This window comes from Neovison vison, chromosome 12 (assembly GCF_020171115.1).
Source record: "Neovison vison isolate M4711 chromosome 12, ASM_NN_V1, whole genome shotgun sequence".
NCBI classification, from domain to species: domain Eukaryota; kingdom Metazoa; phylum Chordata; class Mammalia; order Carnivora; family Mustelidae; genus Neogale; species Neogale vison.
The window spans coordinates 14,825,575-14,847,688 of record NC_058102.1 but is presented as its reverse complement, the minus strand read 5'-3'; the positions used below and the strand labels follow the sequence as shown (position 1 = coordinate 14,847,688).

The following is a 22,114-nucleotide window of genomic DNA, read 5'->3' as shown; positions in this document are numbered from 1 at the left end:
ACAAGGGGTGTTAGAGAGGAGTAGGGAATTTGGGTAAATTGGAAGGGGAGGTGAACCATGAGAGACTATGGACTCTGAAAAACAGTCTGAGGGGTTTGAAGTGGCGGGGGGGTGGGAGTTGGGGTACCAGGTGGTGGGTATTATAGAGGGCACAGCTTGCATGGAGCACTGGGTGTGGTGAAAAAATAATGAATACTGTTTTTCTGAAAATAAATAAATTGGGGAAAAAAAAGACTTGGTAAATGATAAGGAAAATAAAAAATGAAATTGAAACTGCCAAAAAAAAATATTTTAACACCATGAAAATGAAATATAACTTATCAAAATTTGTGGGATACAAAGAAAGCAGAGCTTAAAGGAAAATTTATTATAGTGAATGAGTGTGTTAGAATGTAAGGTCAATGTAAAGTTAGAAAGATGTAAGGTCAATAATCTAAGCTTTTGCATTAGGAAACTAGGTTAAAAAAGAGAAAATTAATCCAAAGTAAGCAAAAGAAAAGACACAATAAGAATCAGAGCTGATGTAAATGAAATTAAAAACAGGAATTCAATAGAAAAATCAACAAAACCAAGCACTGGTTCTTTGAAAAAAATCAATAAAATTGATAAGCTTCTGGCCAGATTAAGGGTTAACTAAGAAAAAAAGAAATTGCTAATACTAGCAATGAAAGAGGGGACATCACTACAGATTCCAAGGATGTTAAAAGAATAATACTATGAATAACACTTCACCCACAAATTTGATAACCTAGGTGAAATGAATCAATACCTCGAAAGACCCAACCTACCAAAATTCACACAAGAAGAAGTAGATAATCTGAATATGTCTATATCTATTAAGGAAAATGAATCAACAATAGCCTTCCAGAACAGAAAACACTGATGAATTGTACCAAAGATTTAGGGAAGAAATCATATCAATTCTCTGCAGTCTTTTTCAGAAAACAGAAACAGATGGAATACTTCCTAACTCATTCTGCAAGTCTAGCATTGCCTTAATACCAAAACCAGACATAGATATTGCAAGAAAACTATAGACAAGTATCTATCATGAACATAAATTTTTTTTAAATTCTCAGCAAAATACTAGCAAATCAAATCCAGAAATGTATAAAAATAGTCATACACCATGGCCAGGTGAGATTTATCCCAGGTATACAAGGCTGGTACAACATTCAAAAATCAATTGATGTAATCCCTCACATCAACAAACTAGAGAAGAAAAATCACATAACCATACCAATAGATACAGAAAATCATTTGACAAAACCCAGCACTATTCATAGTAAAAACTCCTAGTAAACTAGGAAAGAGGGGAATTTGTTCAACTTGATAAAGAATACCTACGGAAACTCCACAGCTACATCACACTTAATGGTGAAAGATTCAGATCTGTCTTACTAAGCTCAGGAAAAAGGCAAGGATGTGCCCTCTCATCATTGATTTTCAGCATTGTTCTAGAGGTCCTAGCTAATGCAATAAGACAAGAGAAGGAAATAAAAGGTATACAGATTGGGAAGGAAGAAATATAACTCTTTGTTCATAGAGGACATGATCATCTATGTAGAAGTCCAGAAGAACTGACCAAAACTCTTGGAAGTATTAGGCAATAATGACAAGGTTCCAAGATGTAAGGTTAATATGGAATTGATCTCCTTAGTATTTACCCAAACGAATTGAAAATGTGTGTCCACATAAAACCCGCAGCTTTATTCATAATTTCCAAAACCTAGGAGCAACCAAGATTTCTTCCACTAATTGAATGAATACATAAACAAGTATATCTAGACAGTGGGGTATTATTCGGCACCAAAAAGAAGTGAATATCAAGCTATGAAAAGATGATGTGGGTGAACTAAGTAAAAGAAACAGTCTGGAAAAAGCTAAATACTGTATTATTCAGGAAAAGGCAAAACTGTGGAGTCAGTTAAAAGATCAGTGATGGGCAAGGATTTGGGGAGGGAGGGATGAATAGGAGGAGCACAGAGGCATTTTATGGCAGTGAAATTACTTTATATGACATCATAATGGAGGATACCTGCCATTTTGCATTTGTCCAAACTCAAAGAATGTACAACACCAAGAGCGAACTCTAACGTACACTGTGGGCTTTGAATGATTATGATGTGTCTATGTAGGTGCGTCGATTATGTGAATGTACTGCGCTGGTGAGAGATGTTGATAATGGGGGAAGCTCTGCATGAGTGGACATAGAGGATATGTGGGAAATCTCTGTATCTTACATTCAATCTTGCTGTGAACTTAAAGCTGCTCTGAAAAATAAAGTCGGTGGGGGAGCGGTAAGAAAGGAGAAGAAAGAAGAAAGGAATAGAAATGAGTCAGGACCACCTGTAACTAAATTTAAAACCTACCACTCCACACCAAGAAATCAAAGAGAGAAAGATGACACGTTTGCCTGTGTTGAAGGAAAACAATTCTACTTGGAAAAATTTTGTAAAAATATTCAACGGCAGATGACAAACTAGGAAAACACTTGTGCATGACACCTGTCAGGCAAGAGGCTAATTTCCTTAATGTAGAAAGAACTCCTACAAATCAGTGAGAATTTGATATTTCTACCAAAAACCAGGCAAAGGTATGCAAAAGCACTTCCCGAACAAAGGGAAACAGATGCTAGTGACTGTGATGAAACTGTCTTGCTCATAATTACTTGAAATCAAATTAAATTAGAGACAGCTTGTCAGCTGGCTTATTGGTTAGGGTATGGTGTACACACGTGTGTTTTTTCTTCATGGCACTTCACACATTGCACTTGTATATTTATTTGTATGATTACTTGATAGATATTTGTCACCCCAGCCAGACTCTGAGCTCCATAAGTGTAGGACTTGTGTGTTGTTTTGCTCACACCACCTTTGTGTTTTCTGCAAATTGCACATTCTTTAGACCCAGTAAATATTTGTTGAGTGAATGAGTAAGTCAGTAAATGAGAATGGGTAGAAAATTCTGGAACCTCACACAACCAACAAAAGTAGCTCACTTTTTTTAAATGAATGTCAAAGATGAGAGTGGGTGGTGAGGAGAAGACAGAGGGTACCTGGAGGTGAACTTTCAACTCACTACATTATCTCAACATGTTGATAAGTAAGCAAAGGGTCAGTCTGGGCCGGATACTGTCAAGACAGTGCCAAGGCGGCAGGAGATCCAGTTACATGCCCTGCTCAGCCACACCAAGGGGCTGGTTGAGATCTTGAGTCTTAGACAGAGATGGAGAAGGATAAAGTTGAGAGTTCAGGAAAGCCAGAGGTCAAATTCAAGTCATCCATTGAGCCAGAAAAGTTCCTCTGGCAACATTCTGAATCCAGGAGATGTCAGCGGCCAAGAATGATATGGGGCAATGTGTTGATTTGGGTCTGCTGGCAGCCTGAGCAGAGTGCTGTGCTCTCCCTCTGTCCTATCTCCCACTGACTATGGGTGTCATTGGGTATTGGATGGTTATTCTGGCTAGAACACCAACAATGAGTCTTGACCTCATGGAAGCAAGAAATGAGGCATCAGAGTTACCTCCCAGGGACTCAGTTGCCCCTCTCCTCATGATGTACAAGCCCCTGATCAAAGCACTCAAGGCCATCCATGATCCAGTCTCCACCCACCTCCCTCATCACACCCTCACTGTGATTCTTTTCAGTTAGCTCCCCAGCTTATTAGAGTCCCTACAATGCACCAGTTTTCCTGCCGTACACCTTTGCTGCTTTCTCTGGTTTTCCCTTCTCTCCTTCAGTCCCAGTCCAGTTCACCTAGTGACCATCAGCTCATCTTTCAATACTGATCCTGGGTCAGCTCACCAATGAAACTTTTCCTGACACACCATCTGGGTGGAATATCTAATTTCTATTTGTGTCATCAGTGTAGCAAGTATGGGCTTCTCTTATAGCACCTGTGACATTCATGAGCAGGTGGACTTACCCCATTAGATTATGAATTTCATAAGGACAAGATCTGTGTCTTACTTTTCATTATGATCTCAATCTGGAAAATTATATGAGGTGCGTGGATGGATGGATGGGTAGAGAGATGAATAGAAATTAAGCTCCATGTTTTGTTTCCTGCTGTATCTCCATTGCTTAGCGCAATGTGTAGCACATAGTAGATACTCCAAAAAAAATCCCTCTTAATTAATTACCCTTTAATTAATTAAATGATAATCCATTACATATACAGAAGTTTGGGTGGGTGGATAAGTGGATGGTTGAATGGATAGATTGATGGGTTTATTTGCATTATAAGTATTCAAGAGGAAGATGCATGTCTGCCTTCATGTAAGACAGGAGAGTCTTGATTGTCCAAAACACTGCCTCGTTATTTGACTCTGGCCTGTTGCTGTGTGTTAATTGAAATATCAGAGACCAGTTTTTAACTCAGAACATTTGAACACACATCTTCCCTGTCAGTCATGCCCAGAACTGAGTTTTATCACCACCACATGACACTATGCCCACGAGTGTCACTGTTATATAGTGAGCAAGGGAGATATAGTTCAGAGAAACCCCCAAGAAACCCAGGTTGCTCTGGGGTCAAGATGATCCCTAAAATCTGACCAACCCCTGACATTTCCACCAGTATCCAAGACCTAGCTGGAGGTCCAAAATGCCCCTTAGGAGGAGTCAGGGACCAAAGCAGATACTATAAGCCCTGCAGGGACGCTTGTCACTACAGAGATAAGTATTCTGGGAACATGAGACTCTTTCGTTTCTAGGCCCCTATGCAATGGATGTAGCTCAGAACTCTATGGGGGAAGTTCAAGAATAATGCAGTAAAGGGAGAACTCTGCGAGAGGAGGGAGGGCAAAGGAGGCATCCAACCATCCTGTAAGGATATTTAATAGTGCTCTCTAGTGACAGGAAGAGGAGATAGATGGGGGGAAGGCATAAGCCACCATGGGGCTGACATGATGAGACTTTGCATCATGGGAGGTCAGGAGAGACAGCAAGAAAGCCTGCCCAGCATCTCCACTGGGGTATCCAACAGCTGTCTCAAGCTGAACAGGACCAAAACTGAACTCTCGATCTTTTCCACAGACCTGCCCCTGCCACGGTGTTGGTAAATGGCAAATCTGTCCTTTCAGGCCAGATACCCTGAAGCTGCTCTCAGCACCTCTCTTGTTCCTACACCCCATGCCCAGTTGGTGACTCCGTTGGCTTTACCTTCACACTGAATGAAGATTCACTTGCGTACCACCTCCACTGTTAACTCCCGTGGTTCTGCCCTGGCTGTTGCCTACAGCCTGTTCTGACTCACGAGCTGGAGTGACCCTCCAGAAAACTCAGGGCACATCGCTTCTCTACTCAGAAGCCCCCAATGGCTCCCATCTCACTCTGAGTAAAAGCCAAAGTCTAGAGTCACCCCTGGGGCTCCCCCCAAACTGCCCTCACCCCTTCTCCTGCCTGATTGCCTACTCCTTCCTCACCATGTCTGTTCCTTTCCCCAGTAAGACAGGCCCACACCTCTTGGGACCTTTCCCCTTATGGTCCCTACTGCTGGTCCGCTCTTCCCCTGAGACACTGGCTGGGCTCACATGCTCACCTCCTTGACATCTCTCTTAGAATGCCCCCTTCTCCGTGTGACCTGCTCCCAGACCCAGCTTCCCCTACCCTCCTTTCCTGCTCTGCCCTTCTCCACGATGCTTGCCACCCAACCAGCTACATATTCCACTTACATGTTTGGAACAAATGTACCAAGATGGCAAGGACTTTCAGCATTTGGCTACAGGATCCCTAGTACCTAGAAGAACACCTAGCACCTAGGGTGTACTCCAATAATACTCACTGAAGGAGTGGACCCGTCAGAGTGTTTTCCTTTTGTTTCTTCACCATCCCGTAACAGTCGATTTTCTCATTTATGCTATTAGTGTTAGAGCTGCCCCATCACCCCCCTGTCTTGGTGCCCTGTGGCACATACAGTGCCTTAGGAGCAGTGTGGCCGCCTCTGTGTCCTGCTGGCGAGGCTCACATGCCCAAACTCAGATTCTTATTAGCTCTCTTATTCCTGAGCTGGTGCTGGGGAACGCTGGCTGCACCTGGCTCCTATGGGGAGGGCAGCTTACCGTGTCCCCTTTGGTCACCTCTTCTTCTATAAGGCTACCCTGTTCCCAGGGTAGCTGGGAACTAGCTCTGCATGCAGTAGGCACAGCTGCTCCAGTAAGCCCCAGTCTTCTTATTGTCTCAGGATCTCCCTTTCCGGACTGGGAGCTTCCTAAGAACAGGGGCTGCAACCTTTTTGAGTCTTGAGATCTCAGATGTGACCTTTGTATTGGGCCTTGAAGGATGAACTTGAACTTGCTGGGCACTGAGCAAAAAAAGGGAGTTAACAAGATCTAGAGACAGTGAGGCTCAGGAAGAAGTGCAGATGACTAGTGCAGACCACTCCTTCTAGAATTTTGGCTGTGAAAGAGAGAGAAGCACAGTAGCCGGAAGGGAAAGGTTTCGTTTTGAAGTCCAGACCCCTTATGGCCCAGTGCGCTCTATGGCCCCTGCCTCCCAGTCCTGCTGCTCCCTGTGCTCCTCTGTCCTTCGATACCCTCTGTTCCCATCTTGCTCCCTCTGATGGAGCAAGTGGCTGCAGAGGTCCAGCCACTCTTAGATGCAGTGCCTCTGGGCCTTTGTTCTTCCTGGAATGTCCCAATAATAATAATAATAATAAGCTATTGTAGTGAGTTATTTATTGAGCTATTTCTAGGGGCCAAGATTCACATGTATGTACTTATTTCATCATCCAGTGGCCCTATGAGGATTGCACTATACCATTCCTGCACTATTCACAAGGAAACTGAGGCACAGGGAGGCTAAATAGAATGCCTGGGTGATGTGGCTGTGAAGTACTGATTCAACCCGGGCATTCATCTGGGCTCCGGATTCCACACTCTCTGCTCTGCTGTAAGGTGTCTGCTTCCCTGGGACCCAGCTCCCCTGGGAAGCTTCCCTGAAGCCCCCAGGCCAACTTGGGCTCACCCACCTGCACTCCCTAGTGGAACCCCATGCACACATCAGCCCTTATGTGTCTCCCATAGGGTTTCAGTTGGTGGTGGGTCTGTCTCCCCTGCCGACCAGGAAGGGGCCTTTGGGGGCACAAATGTGTCCTGGTGTCTTTGTGGGGCTCGGTGTTTGTGGTTGATCTGTAAATATCTTTGTGTTCTTTCATGGTCAACGTGCTCATTCCTTGTATGTACTCCAGGCTCCATAGATGGGCCCGTTATTGAACCCATTTCTGAAAATTCTCCATCTCTGTGTTTTCTACCTCTTGTTTCTTTGGATGGTTTGGCTTCAGAAGTCCTATGAACTTTCCCTTTGAATATAACTTGTGATGAAGAAAAATGAACCATGGTCTGGGTTTATCCTAATTGGAGTATGGTATGCCTCTCACAGACGAATGGCTTGGCCAAGCCAGCCCTGAATTTGTTTCCCACTGCCAAGTATCTTAAGCAAGAAGGGGTTTCCAAGCCAGTTGTGCAAATATTTTTAAAAATCTGTTAACTCCCTATCTTGCTCCTTAAGACATTTAACCGTAAATGAAAGCCTTCTGGCATCATGTGATTGAATTCCTAAATCTTTAGCTTCAAAGAACTTCACTCAGATTATTAGCAAACATTTATTGAGCCCCTTTTTGTGCCAGGCTGTCCATGTATATTATGCCATATGGCTTCCCCACCATGCTGGAGGTAGATAGTGTCAGATATCTTACAGAGGGAGAAACAGAGGCTCAGAAGAGCCAAGTCACAAGCCCTGTGCCACACAGCTGGGGTACAACAGCACCAAAATCTGAACCCAGCCAGATCTCTCTGGTGCGCATTCAAGGGTAGTTCTGCTAAACGCCAGCTGCTTCCTTCCCATCTCTTAAAGCTAGTACTGGTGCCAGGACCCTCTACTTTAAATTCTGGGGATAACTGAGCAATGAACAAGGCCTAGCTTGGCAGGAGAGGCTTGGAGAATTTGTTCTCTCCTCTTGTAGCCAGACAGGCAAGGCAGAAACCCAAGCCCATGTCATCGGTGCCAAGACAAGAAGACAAGCATCATCTCCTTGTTCTCCTCCATCACTGTCATCACCACCATCAGTGAGGGAAGAATAGCTAAAGGCTGGTGGCTGTCTTATTGGGGTTTCTCTTGGTGGGTAAATAGCACCCAGATCCAATAATAGGATGGAGACACAGAGGAAAGCTCAGAGGAGAGAAGGGATGGCTGAACATTCTATTTGCCAGGGGGCTGTCCAATGCATACAGGAAGGAGACATTGACAGGGACAGAAGGGCAACCCAGATCATCCCCACCCGAGACAGAATGCCCATGTGATTGGCCCAGAGGAGCAGTTCTCATATTTTGTATTCTAAGCAACCTAACCAAAAGGTTGTCTGTCTCCAGTCCCACAAGATTTCGGAAAGATGATCCTCAAGACTGTTTGAATCCAGACATTAAATAAACAAAACTGCACATTTGTGGCAACAGGGTAGTTAGCAGGCGCTTACTCTATAGGCCAGAAGCTTTAAATATCTGTATTATCTTGTGTAATCACCACAATAAACCAATGAAGGAGATATTTTAATCCCTCTTTGCAGACCTGGAGACTGGGGATCTGGAAAGTTCTTTGTCCAGGTTGCATGGTGGCTGCCAGGGGATTAGGGTCCATGGTTCTGCCAAGCCCACACCGCCCCACCTACGGCAAGCACCAGAGATGAGAGGCCTGGCAGTATGGACACCCAAAGGCATTAATTCATCATCTTGTAGGACCCAGAGACCCATTTGAGAACACGAATCAACTTCCCCCTTAGACAAATGCACAAGCCATTCCAAAGTAAGAGAATTTTAGGGAGACCATGACCCCTTCACATTCATGGTTGATGATGGCTTACGGTCAACTGCTCCTCAGGGAGATTATTCCTTCCAGGTACAAAGAAGTCATATGTGAACCTTGGTTCTCCCCGTCTTAGAACTTGAGTCTTAATCACTAGGCTTTGGCTGTCCTTGGCTCTAGTAATGGAAATTGATGAGTTGTCCAAAGCTCAGGCCTGTGTCTGACACTAAAAGCTGATGCTGAGACCTTCTTACTGACCTAGTTGATATTTATGCAAAAAAAAACCCCAAAAACTCCAGTTTGTGTGTATATCCCACACAGACTCCTCAAAAAGAAAAAGAAGAAAGAAAACCCTGATATATAATCTTTGCATAATAGACCAATTATAGATTTTCCAAATCTCAGTAATCAAGCTTTCAAAGCCTCTTTGAATAAATACACTTTCATTTAAATTCCATAACCTTCTAAAAGAAGGAGGAACAGTTCCAAGGGAAATTATTTATTCTTATGATAAAGCATAAAGCAGTCCAAAGCTGGGCTTATACACATTAGCTGATTTTCATCTCCATTAACATATGTTGAGCCACTATTATATGCCTAGCACATGCACAATACTTCAGTACACATGATTCCATTTCATTGCTCACGCCCAGCAAGCCCTTGTGGGAGACAAGGCCATTATTTTAACCTTCATGTCATGGAAGAGGAAACTTAGGTCCAGAGAGGCCCCATGACCTGCCTCAGGTGAAACATGGGTGGACAGTGGCAGATCCAGGACTGAAGCTCTGGGATCCAGACCAACCCCCATGCTTGCACCTCAACCATGTGTGAAACAATGTCTCAGATGTCTGCTTGAGAATAGAACTTGCTGTATGTAATGCAAATACCAAGGAAGCAAGCCTGTGCATATGTGCAAGGGTCATTCGTACGATGAATTAGAAAACTTTTGTCCTCCACCACATTCAGGGCTCACTTGTGGGTCCCCTTTGCCGTGAAGCTCCCTGACCACCAACTGCTTCTCCCAGCAGAGGACCTCATACCCTGGAACCTGGGGCCACTTATCACACTGGGTCATGATCATCTGGTGCCATCTGCAGTGAGCCTCCACGGGTAGTAAATTTCTGAATAAGAGTCAGGGACATTGGGGGCCTCTGGGGAGGGATTGGACCAACATTCGTTGCCATGGCAACGGCTTCTCAGCTTGGCCTTGGACCAACTGTCTCAGCAGGTGAGTAAGCAGGAGGAAGCAAGGATGACTCAGGGTGTCCTTGCTTAGGGTGAAAGGGAGGTTGACTCATCTATTGAGGCAAAGGAGGCAGGCAGAAGACCTGCCTTGGATGTTGGGTATTTCTGTGAAGGTCTTGTCTTCCCTGCCAGGCTGAGGGTTTCTGAAATGCAGGGATCACCCCTCCGTCATCTCTCCATCCCCTGCAGAGCCTCTCACAGCACAAACTAGTGTCCAGGGAATGGTGAACCTGTGTTGTCCAATTAATGCCAAGTTGTATACCAGTGTCAGCCACACTGTTCTTCAAACTGCTTGTCGTGACCCATGAGTGGGTCATGAAATCACTTTTGGTGCGGCACACCAGCATTTTTATTAATGAGACGGAAGAGAAGAGAAAAGGAAAAAGAATGAGAGTGTGTCATACATCGTCAGGATCAGTATTATTTTACGGGAAACTTTTTTCATGAAAAACATGAAAAGTGTGCAGTGGAGGTGGTGGGGTGTATGTGTGTGTACACTGGACTATGATATAAAATACATTTTTATTCTCACTCACAAAGTGTTTGAAAAATAGTAGAGAACAATTTTAGAAAGACACTTATTTGGCCAGTTTCCTGCTTATAGGAATGTGAGACTGTAATGGTCATTCGTTTGCATTGTTTATCTATGTATTTGGTGTTCATCTACAGTCATCTACAAGAGTTGCTTTGTCTGCTGGGTCATCTTGTTCGGTGTGAATGGGAAACATCCAGGAGCAATGACAGGCTCAGTGTGGCTGGAGTCACTAATTGTGCAACAGGGGCCAGAAGAGCTGTGTGTGACTGGGGCCACCTCAAGCCTGCCCATCTTCAAAGCAGGAAACTTTGTTGAAATTTTGTGGTTCAAGCAGGTTGAGAAATGGGCTTGAACTGCTGACATCTGCAATCTGTCTGTCTCCCCTCACCCTACCAGTTGGCTTAAGTCACTTGGTACCTCTGTATTGATACCATTGTATTGTTCCCATGGGTTTTTTGTTTCTCTGTGTGTGTGGTTTTATTGTCATTTGCAGTCTTGTCTCCTCAGTTAGTTTAGGCACTACTCGAATTTATCTTCTGCTGCTTTTGAATCTCCAAAATGCCTTGCAAGGTTGGGAACACAGTAGGGACTCAATAAATGCTTCCTGTGTGTTAACAACTACTCATTGCTGGGGTCCCTTCTAAGACATCCCTTCATTCCTCACATTCTTGAATTGTAGGGCACATACCATATGGCTTTGTGGTTGTGTGTGGTAACAATCTTCCCCTTTGCTTAGACTGTGAGCCCACTGAGGACAAGGGGTGTGTGTTCTTTTTTTTTTTTAAGATGTATTTATTTATTCTAGAGAGAGAGTGCATATGAGTAGGGGATGGCCAGAGGAAGAGAATCCCAGGGAGACACCACTCCCAGTGCAGAGCCTTACATGGGGCTCAATCCCACAACCCTGAGATCATGACCTGAGCCAACACGAAGAGTCAGACGCTCCACTGACTGAGCCACTCAGGTGCCCCAGGAGTGTGTGTGTTCTATCCATCACTGTATCCTTAGCCCCTAGCACAGCACAGTACCCACCTGCCTTGTTCATTGGGTCCTCAGTGATCTGTGTATCTCTTAGTCATCACCCTAACAATGCTGACTACCAGCTAACCTCTACTGTCTCAAAGGCAGACCAAACTGGGATTGGTTTTTGTAGAGTAGCTCTAAGCTACAGGTTGGTACTGGAGCTGCTCCATGTGTCTCCTTACCTTGAGCGAGCAGGCCAGCCAGGGAATGTTCTTCTTGTGACAATGGCAGAATTACAAAAGAGCAAGTTCAGCTGTACAAACGCTTTTCAGGCCTTCGGTTCTATCACGAGCATTAGTCTTTTGGCCAAAGTAAGTCAATCAGTCAACCCCAAAGTCAAGGAGCAAGAAAGCAGGCTCCTTATCCATTCATCCATTGAAGGGCATCTTGAATGAATAAGGAAGATGTGGTCCATATACACTATGGAGTATTATGCCTCCATCAGAAAGGATGAATACCCAACTTTTGTAGCAACATGGACGGGACTGGAAGAGATTATGCTGAGTGAAATAAGTCAAGCAGAGAGAGTCAATTATCATATGGTTTCACTTATTTGTGGAGCATAACAAATAGCATGGAGGACAAGGGGCGGTAGAGAGGAGTAGGGAATTTGGGTAAATTGGAAGGGGAGGTGAACCATGAGAGACTATGGACTCTGAAAAACAATCTGAGGGGTTTGAAGTGGCGGGGGGGTGGGAGGTTGGGGTACCAGGTGGTGGGTATTATAGAGGGCACGGCTTGCATGGAGCACTGGGTGTGGTGAAAAAATAATGAATAATGTTTTTCTGAAAATAAATAAATTGAAAAAAAAAAAAGAAAGAAAGAAAGAAAGCTCCTGCCTAGGGAAGTTTGAGTGGTGGAGGGAAAACTGAATATTTCTAAATAACCTCCCCAAGTAAGTTCTCAGGCTCTTGCTAAATGTTCATGGGATGGCAAGGAAGGGAAGAAATCATTAGATTCCAGAGGTTTCCCATAGGTTTTCACCATAAAATCACAAAAGTCCACAGGGACTCTTCTACCACAGAGAAAGCCCGAGTTTTGTCTAACGAATAATAGCCCCACCACCCAGAGTTGTTTGTTGGAGAAATAAAGCAAGCCCTCAGGAGCGACAGCTGGCAAAGACTCTTCTGCTTATGGATGTTCAGCTGACTCCAGTAGGGAGAATGGGACAGTGACCACTGGTTTCAGAGGCATCTCTGACTGGATAGAAGCCAGGCTGGAGGAAAGGATTCTAGTTTTTGTCCTTTGGCAATATGTGCATGCAGATGAATGCTCACATGTCTGTTAAAATCAGCAGGTCGGGATCTTCAGGGGATCTTTTAAAATAGAGCCCTGGATGCCATGTTGGCTTTGCAGTACCAACCCTGGCATGGTTCGAAGTGGTGCAAGGTTTTGCACCTCTCCATTGGTTACCTGAAAAATAACACTTTTCTTTCATTGTCTTTCCTCACCCACTGCAGGAGTGCTGTGCCTGCCAGACAGCCTGAACCTTCACAGGGACCCGCAGCGGTCAAACAAGCCAGGCGACCTGCCCATGTTCAGCCAGTCGGAGTTGAGGACCATCGAGCAGTCCTTGCTGGCCACCCGTGTGGGCAGTATCGCAGAACTGAGTAAGTGGACACTGGTTCTCTGGCCCTCTCTGTGCCCAAGGTGCCCCTCCCCTCAGGACAGTGCTTCGTCACCAGCCAGGTGACAGCTTTTATTGAACACCTGCTATGTGCACAGAACACTGCCATGGTAGCCATAGGGGAGGCAAGGGTTCTGGAGTCAGGCAGGTCTGATAACATTTCCTGCCACTGTCACTGTTGTAGGTCAAGTTTTTAACATTTTCTGAGCCTCAGTTTCCTTTTCTATAAAATAGAGAAAATAATAGTACCTGACTTAAAGTATGGTTTTGCTGATTCAGTGAGCTAATGCCATAAAGAAGCTTTGCCATGGTGGCCGACACACAGTAAATGCTCTATAGATGGTGGTTGTTCATTGTTGATTTCCAGTGAAATCATTTTAAAGCGTATGTCAAATCACATTTTCCTCTGGTCAGAATCCTCCACTGGCTTTCCATCTGACCCACAGAAAAAGCTAAAATTTTCAGAATTGCTTGTAGGCCATGCCACATATCCCTTTTATTCTTCTACTGTCCCCTAAGACCCCCTGAAGTCCAGCCAGTCTGGCCCCTTGACTATAGCAGACATGCCTCAGGACCTTTGCACTTACTATTCCCTCTTCCTCAACCACTCTTCCTCCAGATAGCCACATGGCTAGTTCCCTCATTACCTTCAAGCCTCACCCAGAATTTTAATACCCTTTAGGGGCACCTGGGTGGATCCATTGGTTAAGCGGCTGACTCTTGGTTTCAGCTAAGATCATGATCTCATGGATCGTAAGATTGAGCCCCACACCAGGCTCTGTACTCAGCAAGGAGTCTGCCTGAGATTCTCTCCTTCTGCCCCCTCTCCCCTCAAATAAATAAATCTTCAAAAAAAATTGTTTAAATACCCCAAAGGCCTTTTTCCCCTTAATTTTTTTTTGTTTTTTAATAAAAGTTTCACAGAGATATAATGTATAGACAGTTCACCTCTTTAAACTGTACAATTCAGCGATTTTTAGTTATTTACTAAGGTATAGCAACTATCAACCACTATCAATTATCTTCACCCCAACAAGAAACACGGTAGTGATTAGCTGCCATTACCCTTCCCCCCCCCACCTAACCACACTCTATTTTACTCATTTCTTTTTTTTAATTGTTAATCTCTCCCTACTAGAATATATTCTCACAGAGAATCGAGATAATTCGCTTTATTGATGTAACCCCAATGCCAAGAACACTGCCTGGCACATAGTATGCCCTCAGGAAATGTGAAGAGAAGGGGAAGGATGGGGAGAGAGAAAGCACAGAAAGGTGGAGATAAGGGAAGGATTGTTGAGAAGATTGGGTCTCTCGAGTTTAAGCAGTGATCTGAAACCCTTCGGCATCCCTAATTCAGGACTGTGTCCTCAGAGTCTGGCCAACCAGAAGAAAATAAAACTGAATTTACTTATGTTCAGTTGATTATCAAATTGCTTGAAGGTGTGTTCCTCATGGGACCTGAGCATTGATCTTAGAAATGATGGATTATGTTGAAGCCTGAATCGGTGTGACATTCTGGAAAATTCTGAACCATAGAAAGAAATCAGGGTCCAGAAGACAACATGTGCCTCTTCCCAAAGGAAGTCCCTATACACCCAGGACAGGCATCCTCCATTTAGCACATTGCGCCCCCCTCTGGAAAGGGAAGTCCTAGCTGATGCAGGCTGTGGCTGGCCCTCTAGTCTTTAAGGAGCTACTTCCTGGCACCTGAATTTGGAAATTACACCTCCATTATCATCAAACCCAGAAGTCACAAGATGCTGCTCATCACAGGGTCAGGTTCCAGCTCCCTGTCCGCTATATAATCATTCTTCAACTTTTGGGTGCCATGGACCCCTTTGACAGTCTGGTAAAGCCTATGGACCTTGCCTCAGAATAATATTTTTAAATGCATGAAATACGTGCACACATTTACAAAGGAAACCAATTATATTAAAAGTCAGTTACTGCAATATTTTTATAAAAATTGTGATGTAGCCATTCTGTACTTTTTAGCAACACATTATATAATAAGATCTAGTAGCAGCTTCGATGACCCCATTAGTTGGAGGTAGAGATATGTGTGAATGATATTTTGAAATATTTCCAACAATTGGAAAGGGATAAGAAAATGTCTGTACTTTTAATAGTTTCCCACAGATTTGGGATATGGAGGGTCCAAGCAGCACCTGCGGGGGTGGGGGGCATTGTTCGAAGAAGAAATGCCACAATGTTTGGGACTTTCCGAATTTCTGAGACATGCCCTTGACCCTGGAAATGCAGAATCTGGCTACAGGGTTGGATCATGTCTGCCTGGGCAGAACCTGGGAAGAACTTCATCACCAGCTCTCCCCTGCGGTCTCCAGGGTTTGTCCTAGGATAACCTTAAGGGTCCCTCTTTGAGTCTAACCCCTGGGCTGGGGCTCTGCTTAACTCCAGCTCTCCACAAAGAAAAGATTGGCTTAATAAATCTGTACTTCGCCAAGGCAGGCAGGCTGCAGCAGCAGCTAGCCGCAGAAATTGTTTTTAAGGTCAATTTGCTCTGTATATTAGACGCTGTCATCCTCATTGATGTTGACTTTCACATATGAATTGTCGGCACACAAATGGGTGCTGCTAATTACAGAGGGGTTCTGTACCTTCATTAAGTCTCCCATAGAAGGTATGTGCGCAAGCACATTGATAAGCTGCCTCGGCAACCAGAGGTAATAAAATCACCCGCTTTTCTGATCTGACTGTAATTTAGAGCGGCTTGCTCTGTGGTCTGAATCAATACGAGCCTTGCTCTCTCTGTGTACCTAGAGAGCTGTTCTTCATATTCAAAGATTACTCTATCAGTGTGGCTTGTAGAAACTACTGTTATTCTGCAAAGGTGAGCTGGAGCGAGTCTGTTCGCAGATATCCCTCCTCTTCTGGAATCAGGCTGTGCCGGGTCAAGGGCAGAGCGCCTACCCATGGCCTTCTCCATAGTCAGTAATGATCGGCAGCAGCTGGTGTTACAGAACCAGGGGACTAGGATAAATCCACACGAGCTGTTTCCAGTGTAATCGCTGTTGTCCACACTGGCGGGAAGGGACGCTAGAGGAGGATGAATGACTTGTCTAAGGTCCACGGCACCCACGAGCTGCAGGAGTTGGGACTGAGTGCGGTTCTTAAGGCGGAGCTTCCACGCTTCACCACAAGAGTGCTGTCCCTCGGGGAGAACCCGGGCAGATGTTTCTACATGCTACAGGTGCAGTGAGGGCTGCGTTCCTTCCAGCTCTGGGGATCCGTAGCTTGCTCTGTTGAATGCATTGTAAATGTTCTCCTCTCAACAGACCTGGAGATGCAGAAAGTCACAAAGGATATCCCCTGGAAGGGGACCACCCTGGGGCCGAGATCTCTCCCTAGAACCCCGCCTGTATCCTCAGGACATCACATTATGATCAGAACTTGATCACCCAAGATGTTCAAAGCACTTACCTTTGTCCGGCCTGCTGTGGCTTGGGGTGAAGATAAATCCGCTCATTCTGGAGCACCTACTGTGTGCCACGTGCCTTCGGTAGATGAAAGGTGTTCCCATTTCACAGATAAGAAAACTGAGATTTGGAATGAGAAAGGTTTTGCCCAAGGCCATGCAGCTAGTAAATTGCAGAGTCATAATTCGAACCCAGTTGGGGTTTTTTGTTTTTGTTTTTGTTTTTTTCCGGCCTTACTATGCTGTGTCCAGTTCAACTTTGCCTTGTGAGGCCCTAACACAACACCCCTGGCTTGGGAGATAATCTCAAGGCGGGACATGCAGCCAGTTAGTCTCCGAAACAAGATCAGAAGAAAATGCCACCGGTGAGGGGAACTCTTAATGACAGTCCAGTCAAATATTAAATATTCTATAGAACCAGACTTTGATTTCAGAGACCTGGAACTGAGCCCATGTATGCCTAAACTGTTGGAGTGCGAAGCTAAATTAGGATGCCACTCAGCCCCCAAACTGACAGAGGCTGGCCTTTTTTTTTTTTTTTTTTTAAACTCTGAGCCCTAGAAAATCTGCACGGTGACACGCTGAACTTCACAGTTGACCTAGAGACTGGTGAGCCGTCTCTTCAGGCTCTCTTTCCCTGAACCAGTGAGCACATCTAGGGGAATCGGGTCTGCCCAGGCTCTCCCACTGAGGCCACAGGAGAAGCAGAGGCCCCGGCTTCATGCTCACTTTTGAACCAATTTGACTCTCCTTTGGGTTCCACTCAGCCCCACACCCGTGTCCTCTGAGGTCTTGTCTCGGCTCCTCTGCCTGACATGCCAGCCTTATCCACAAGTTCCCAGTTGAAACCCCATCCAGCAGTCACTAATTGTAGTGTTTGCGTTCTGTGGGTTAAAGGGGGGAAAAAAATGAAAGCCTCATCCTAAAATGCCCCTTCCTATTCACACTACTTTTCACACTCAGCTGTGAACTTGTTGCTCCCATTCGATGAGGCAGACAAAATGGGGCCATTAATTTACAACAGTGAGTAAAAAGCTTTCTGGGTTGTGTCTCCTCGGTGTCCCCAGAAAGAAAAAAAGAAACTTAATCCTTATGGCTTGGACAAGAGGGTCTCTCTCCTTGTTTGGAATGGAGTTGGGCTCTTTGCTGAGTCCTACCTCCAGCCCCTGGGGTGCACCTGTGTCCCTCTCTGATGGCAAAGTGGCCACTAGCCTCTTGATATTTTTCTAATATTGCACTCTACCACAGAGCCTTTGCACTTGCTGCCCCTTCTGCCTAGAAAGCTCTTCCCCTGGTATTTACAGGGCTCCTCTGTCACTTTATTCAGGCCTCTGCTTCACTCTCCCCGCCTCAGAGAGGCCCTCCTGTGACCACCCCACTCACCCCTACCCCATCACTCTTTATACGGTCTTCCTGCTTTAATCTTCTTCATCGCCCTTATCACCACCTGACATACCATATGTTTATTTATATACTGTCTGTCCACCCCACCAAGACTATAAACCCATGACAGCTGAGAGGGTTGTGTTTTTTTGTTTTGTTTTGTTTTTTAAGAGTTTATTTATTAATTTGACAGACAGAGATCACAAGTAGGCAGAGAAGCAGGCAGAGAAAGAGGAGGAAGCAGGCTCCCTGCTGAGCAGAGAGCCCAATGCGGGGCTCTATACCAGGACCCTGGGATCATGACCTGAGCCAAAGGCAGAGGCTTTAACCCACTGAGCCACGCAGGCACCCTGGGTTGTGTTTTTTAAAAATATCATGATATCCTCAGGGCGTGGGATAATGGTTGGCACATGTAGGACTCAGTAAATATTTGATGAATGAATGAATGAATGGTAGGTTTCCTGCTCAATCCAGGGTTCAGTCTTCCATTGTCCCTAAGGACTTGGATTATACATGGTCTTTCCATTCTTTCTTTATCAAGGAAGGGGTTTTGGTGGGGAAATTTAAACAGCAGATTGTGATGCTGGAGAACACCTCTGTTTCCTCACCTGTGCTGTGTGGTATAAGGCAAGTGACTCAGTCACTATGATCCCTGGTGTTCCCATCTATGACAAGAGGGTGATGATCCTTGCTCCCCCAGGGTTGTAGGAGGTTTTGAAAACATACTGTAGTAAGTGGCAGCTGACTGCCACTTACTGAGGGAAGGAGGTGAAGTTGCTGCCTCAGCTGCTGTCTTTTGGGCAGAAGGAGCCACCGATGGAATGTGTAGCCCTTTGTCCCGGGCGATTGTAGCTGGCAGGCAGAGGGCAACGTAGTAGGAACTGCTCCGACAACCTGAGTCTGGCAGGTTAGAGCAGCATTTCTGAAGGGCGGGATAGGAGATGATCGTAGGTGATACACACAACACTTCTTATTTTTAATTGCCATGAATTTTTCATGAGCACTAGAAAAATATTGGTTTTCCATTTATGGCACTGATATGAAGTTTCCTTTTAAAATGAGTGAAAGAATGAGCCAATTTAAAGAAAAATATTAAGTAGATAAATTGTACCTGCAGCCCACAGATAATGAGAGAAGACCTGGTGGTGATTCCCAGGTGGCCGACATTTGGGAAACCAGTTATTAGCAAATTCTATAAGGTTTCTGGAACCAGCTCCAGCTGCTGAAACACAAAGCAGCTAGTGACAAGTGGATTTGTAGTTTGGGTTCACAAAGCTGAAGGGTGAAGCAGCGGATAGCACGTACATAGAGTGGGGTTTGAGATGGAGCTAGGGATTGCAGAATCCCTGTGCCAAATCCATCTTCTGTGGCCAGCCCTCCTGAGAGATGTCCTTAGGGCCTCTGATTAAGAACGGGGCTGATGATGATGATGCTGGTGAAGATTTGCTGATGGTGGTGATGGTGGTGGTGATGTTGGTGCTGGAGATAATGGTGGTGGTGATGATGGTGGTGATGGTGGTGGTAATGGTGATGATGGTGGTGGTGATGAAGATGATGATGGTAATGATGGTGGTGATGATGGTGGTGATGGTGGTTATGAAGATGATGATGGTGATGATGGTGATGAAGATGGTGGTGATGGTGGTGGTAATGGTGATGATGGTGGTGGTGATGAAGATGATGATGGTAATGATGATGGTGATGATGGTGGTGGTGATGGTGGTGATGGTGGTGGTGATGAAGATGATGGTAATGATGGTGGTGATGATGGTAATGATGGTGGTGATGGTGGTGATGATGGTAATGATGGTGGTGATGGTGGTGGTGATGGTGGTGGTGATGAAGATGATGATGGTAATGATGGTGGTGATGATGGTGGTGATGGTGGTGGTGATGGTGGTGGTGATGGTGGTAGTGCTGAAGATGATGATGGTAATGATGGTGGTGATGATGGTGATGATGATGGTGGTGGCATGATGGTGTTGATGAAGATGATGATGGTGATGATGGTGATGATGATGGTGTCATGAAGATGATGATGATTATGATGGTGACAGGGGTGATGATGGTGATAGTGAGATGATAGTAGTGATAATGATGGTGATAATGGTGGTGGTGGTGGTGGTGGTGGTGGTGATGATGGTGATGATGGTGATGAGGAAAAGAAATAGGGCTGAATATTTATTAAGCACTTAGGATATACTAGACTCCCATGTGTTTTAAGTGACTTATATGCATGACTTCTTTTAATATTACAAGGTAGGTACTATTATTATCCATCCAACAAATCCATTAGGTGATAAAAATCTCCATTTACAGAGAGGTTAAATAATGCATCCAAAGTCACACAACTAGTTAGTGGCAGATTGGAGGCTCAGACTTAGGCAGCATGTTTCTGACCACCACACATACACACACACACACACACACACACACACACACACACAGCCCCTCCAGGAACAGGACAGCGAATGAGGCACAACCTCTCCCCTTTGAAGCTCAGTGGGGGAAGCAGACACGAAACATGACAGAATCAAGCAAGTAACACGTTAGACTTTATTAGCAGGTATTGTGGGTAAAAAGGGGAAGAGGAGATTCTGACTGGGAGCATCCTGGAGGGCTGCATGGGAGAAGTAGCACTTGATCACAGCCTTAAAGGTCCTCAGTAGTTGGGAGAATGAGGGAAAAGGCACCCCAAGGTGAGAAAACAGGAGCAAAAGCAGGAAACCTGGAAGTTTAGGTTTAGCTGAACGATGCTGCAAGGAGGTAGTTAGCCCAACCACGGTCAAAGGTGTCCCAGCATCTTGGGAAATGGGCCCAAAACACGGACCTTCTCTTCTTCACTCCCTTGTGAGTTTTCTTATTCTGAGCTTTCTTTTTTTTTTTTTTTTTTAAGATTTATTTACTTATAAGCGGTGGGGGGGAAGGAGCAGGGGAGAGGGAGAGAGAATCTCAAGCAGATTCTACTCTGAGCACAGAGCCCAATGTGGGGCCCAATCCCACAACTCTAAGATCATGACTTGAGCCAAAATCAAGAGTTGAGTGTTCAACTGACTGAGGCACCCAGGTTCCCCTGTCCTGAGCTTTTATACTAGAGCTTAGAGAAAGACAGATGGAAAGATGATACTCCAGTCTGACATGGATGGAGGGTACAAGCAAGAAAACATATCACCCTAATAAGCTTATTATTCTGATAACGCCAAGTAGCTGTAATTCAAAATCCAGAAACTACAAACAAGATGGAAGGGAATACCAGCCACAGTCCCACTAGGGAGAGAAAGCCTTAGTCAACATTTTGGGGGTTGTTGGGGGAGGCGTGGTTTACTATTTACTTTATGCAAAGTTTTTAAATAACATAATCCTGATCTCACAGTATGCAATTGTGAGTTTCACTTTTTTTCTACTTGCCATTTTAACAAGAGGATTTTTTTTTCATAGTATTACAGATCTGTGCAAACTTTTTTAATGACTGCCTAAGTTTTTTATTTTATCACATGGATATATCAGAATTTATTTAACCATGTTGTTATTTTTAAATATGTATTTCTTTGTTGAATTTTGGATCCCATAAATTAGGATTGGATGAAAATCCTTGTGCGTAAGGATTTTTGCTGCATTTTGGATCCTAACATTGGGAAGGATTCCCAGAAACAGAATTACTGAACTGAGGGTAAGAAGCATTAACACCTTGGCTACATAATGCCAGATTGGACTTGGAGCTGACCGTGGCTGCCCCAGGCTATCTCTAAAAAAAAAAAAAAAAAAAACGGTAGTGGTTAGGGTGGAGAGCACAGGCTTTAGAGTCAGGTGGACCCAGGTTGGACTTTTGTCTGTGTCTCAATTTCCTTATCTGTAAAATAAGATATCTCAGCCTTGATATTATTGACATTTGGGGCTCGATTCTTTGCTGTGAGGACCGTTTGTAGGATGGTTGGCAGCAGCCCTAACCTCCACCCACAGGATGCTAGTAGCAGGCCCTTTGTCATGACAACCCAAAATGGCGCCAAGCTTTGCCAAGTGTCCTCTGGCAGGCAGAATCCACTCGGCTGCTGATCGCTGCT

At 44.8% G+C, this 22,114-nt stretch overlaps 1 protein-coding gene across 4 annotated transcripts in view; it reads left to right on the top strand.

Annotated features, from left to right (window-relative positions):
- The window catches only part of BTBD11 (BTB domain containing 11), a 290,646-nt gene that overhangs the window by 154,041 nt on the left and 114,491 nt on the right, over positions 1–22,114 (top strand). For 2 of the 4 annotated variants that reach the window (XM_044227574.1, XM_044227573.1), the window contains exon 5: positions 13,128–13,214. In XM_044227574.1, the coding sequence (XP_044083509.1) occupies positions 13,128–13,214 (87 nt within the window). Of the gene's footprint in view, positions 1–13,064; positions 13,215–22,114 lie in introns of all 4 variants that reach the window. The other 2 variants (XM_044227575.1, XM_044227572.1) reach the window with 1 other exon arrangement.